The sequence below is a fragment of the Sinocyclocheilus grahami genome, unplaced genomic scaffold, assembly GCF_001515645.1.
Source record: "Sinocyclocheilus grahami isolate Dianchi unplaced genomic scaffold, SAMN03320097.WGS_v1.1 scaffold53876.1, whole genome shotgun sequence".
NCBI lineage: Eukaryota > Metazoa > Chordata > Actinopteri > Cypriniformes > Cyprinidae > Sinocyclocheilus > Sinocyclocheilus grahami.
The window spans coordinates 1-904 of record NW_015526514.1 but is presented as its reverse complement, the minus strand read 5'-3'; the positions used below and the strand labels follow the sequence as shown (position 1 = coordinate 904).

General features: G+C 43.9%; 1 protein-coding gene across 1 annotated transcript; it reads left to right on the top strand.

Annotated features, from left to right (window-relative positions):
- The first annotated feature begins 105 nt into the window (after positions 1-105).
- On the top strand, positions 106-816 carry LOC107580948 (actin-related protein 10-like). Its single transcript, XM_016266558.1, has 4 exons — positions 106-265; positions 347-426; positions 503-538; positions 677-816. Exons 1-4 carry the CDS (start codon positions 243-245, stop codon positions 799-801), a joined length of 264 nt encoding a protein of 87 aa, XP_016122044.1. The 5' UTR covers positions 106-242; the 3' UTR covers positions 802-816.
- The last annotated feature ends 88 nt before the right edge of the window (positions 817-904 follow it).

Sequence of the window (904 nt, the reverse complement as noted above, 5' to 3'; positions counted from 1 at the left end):
TTATCAGCTGTTTGGACTCTCATTCTGACGGCACCCATTGCTGAGTGCTACAACTATTCCTTTAATTCTTATTCCTGGTCTGAATGATTGATGAGTGATGTTATTCTAAAGGAAAGCATGTTTGTCTTCACCTGTTGTGTTCACACACAATATTATCTGTGTATTGAAGTGTTTAGATGACTTTAACAGTGCACTAGATCTATGAAGGCGTTCCGATCCTGTCTGCATGGGAAGCTCTGCCGATGGGAGGAAAAGCCATTCATAGGTATGTGTGGAGCATCAGATAAAAGAGAGGCTGTGTGCCGATCACGATGCTTGTGTTCTCAGTGCTCTTGTTCGTCTGCAGGGAGCTGCACAGTCTGCTGAGTGAGCAATGCACGCTAGACACCGACTCTGGCACCGGCCTCAGTCTGCCCACCGTCATCAGTAAGACCGACGCTTCACACACTTTGTATTATATTTGATCCATCAGGCTTTGATTATCTATTGGTCTTCGTCACAGGTTCTGTTCCAGAGGATGTCGTGGAGGATATCAAAGGTACGTCATGTAGACACGCCTCCTCATGCATAAAATCATGTCTCGCTCTACATTACTCTTGACTCGTCTGTAAAATTGCGAACACTGTTTCATGTTGACTTGAACAGCTAACTGTGTTGTCGGTGTGTCTGTATTTAGTGCGAGTGTGTTTCGTTAGTGACCTGCAGAGGGGCATGAAGATCCAGGAGGCCAAATTTAACATGGACGGATCTGCTGAGGTCAGAGAACACGCGACTGTTAGAGCCATCAGTCGATTCAGATGATCAGTTGCTAGAAATATCGGGAAAGAAAACAAATATTCACAATAATAACCGATAATTAAGCAACAAATCAGCATATTATACTGATTTCTGAAGATCATGTGAC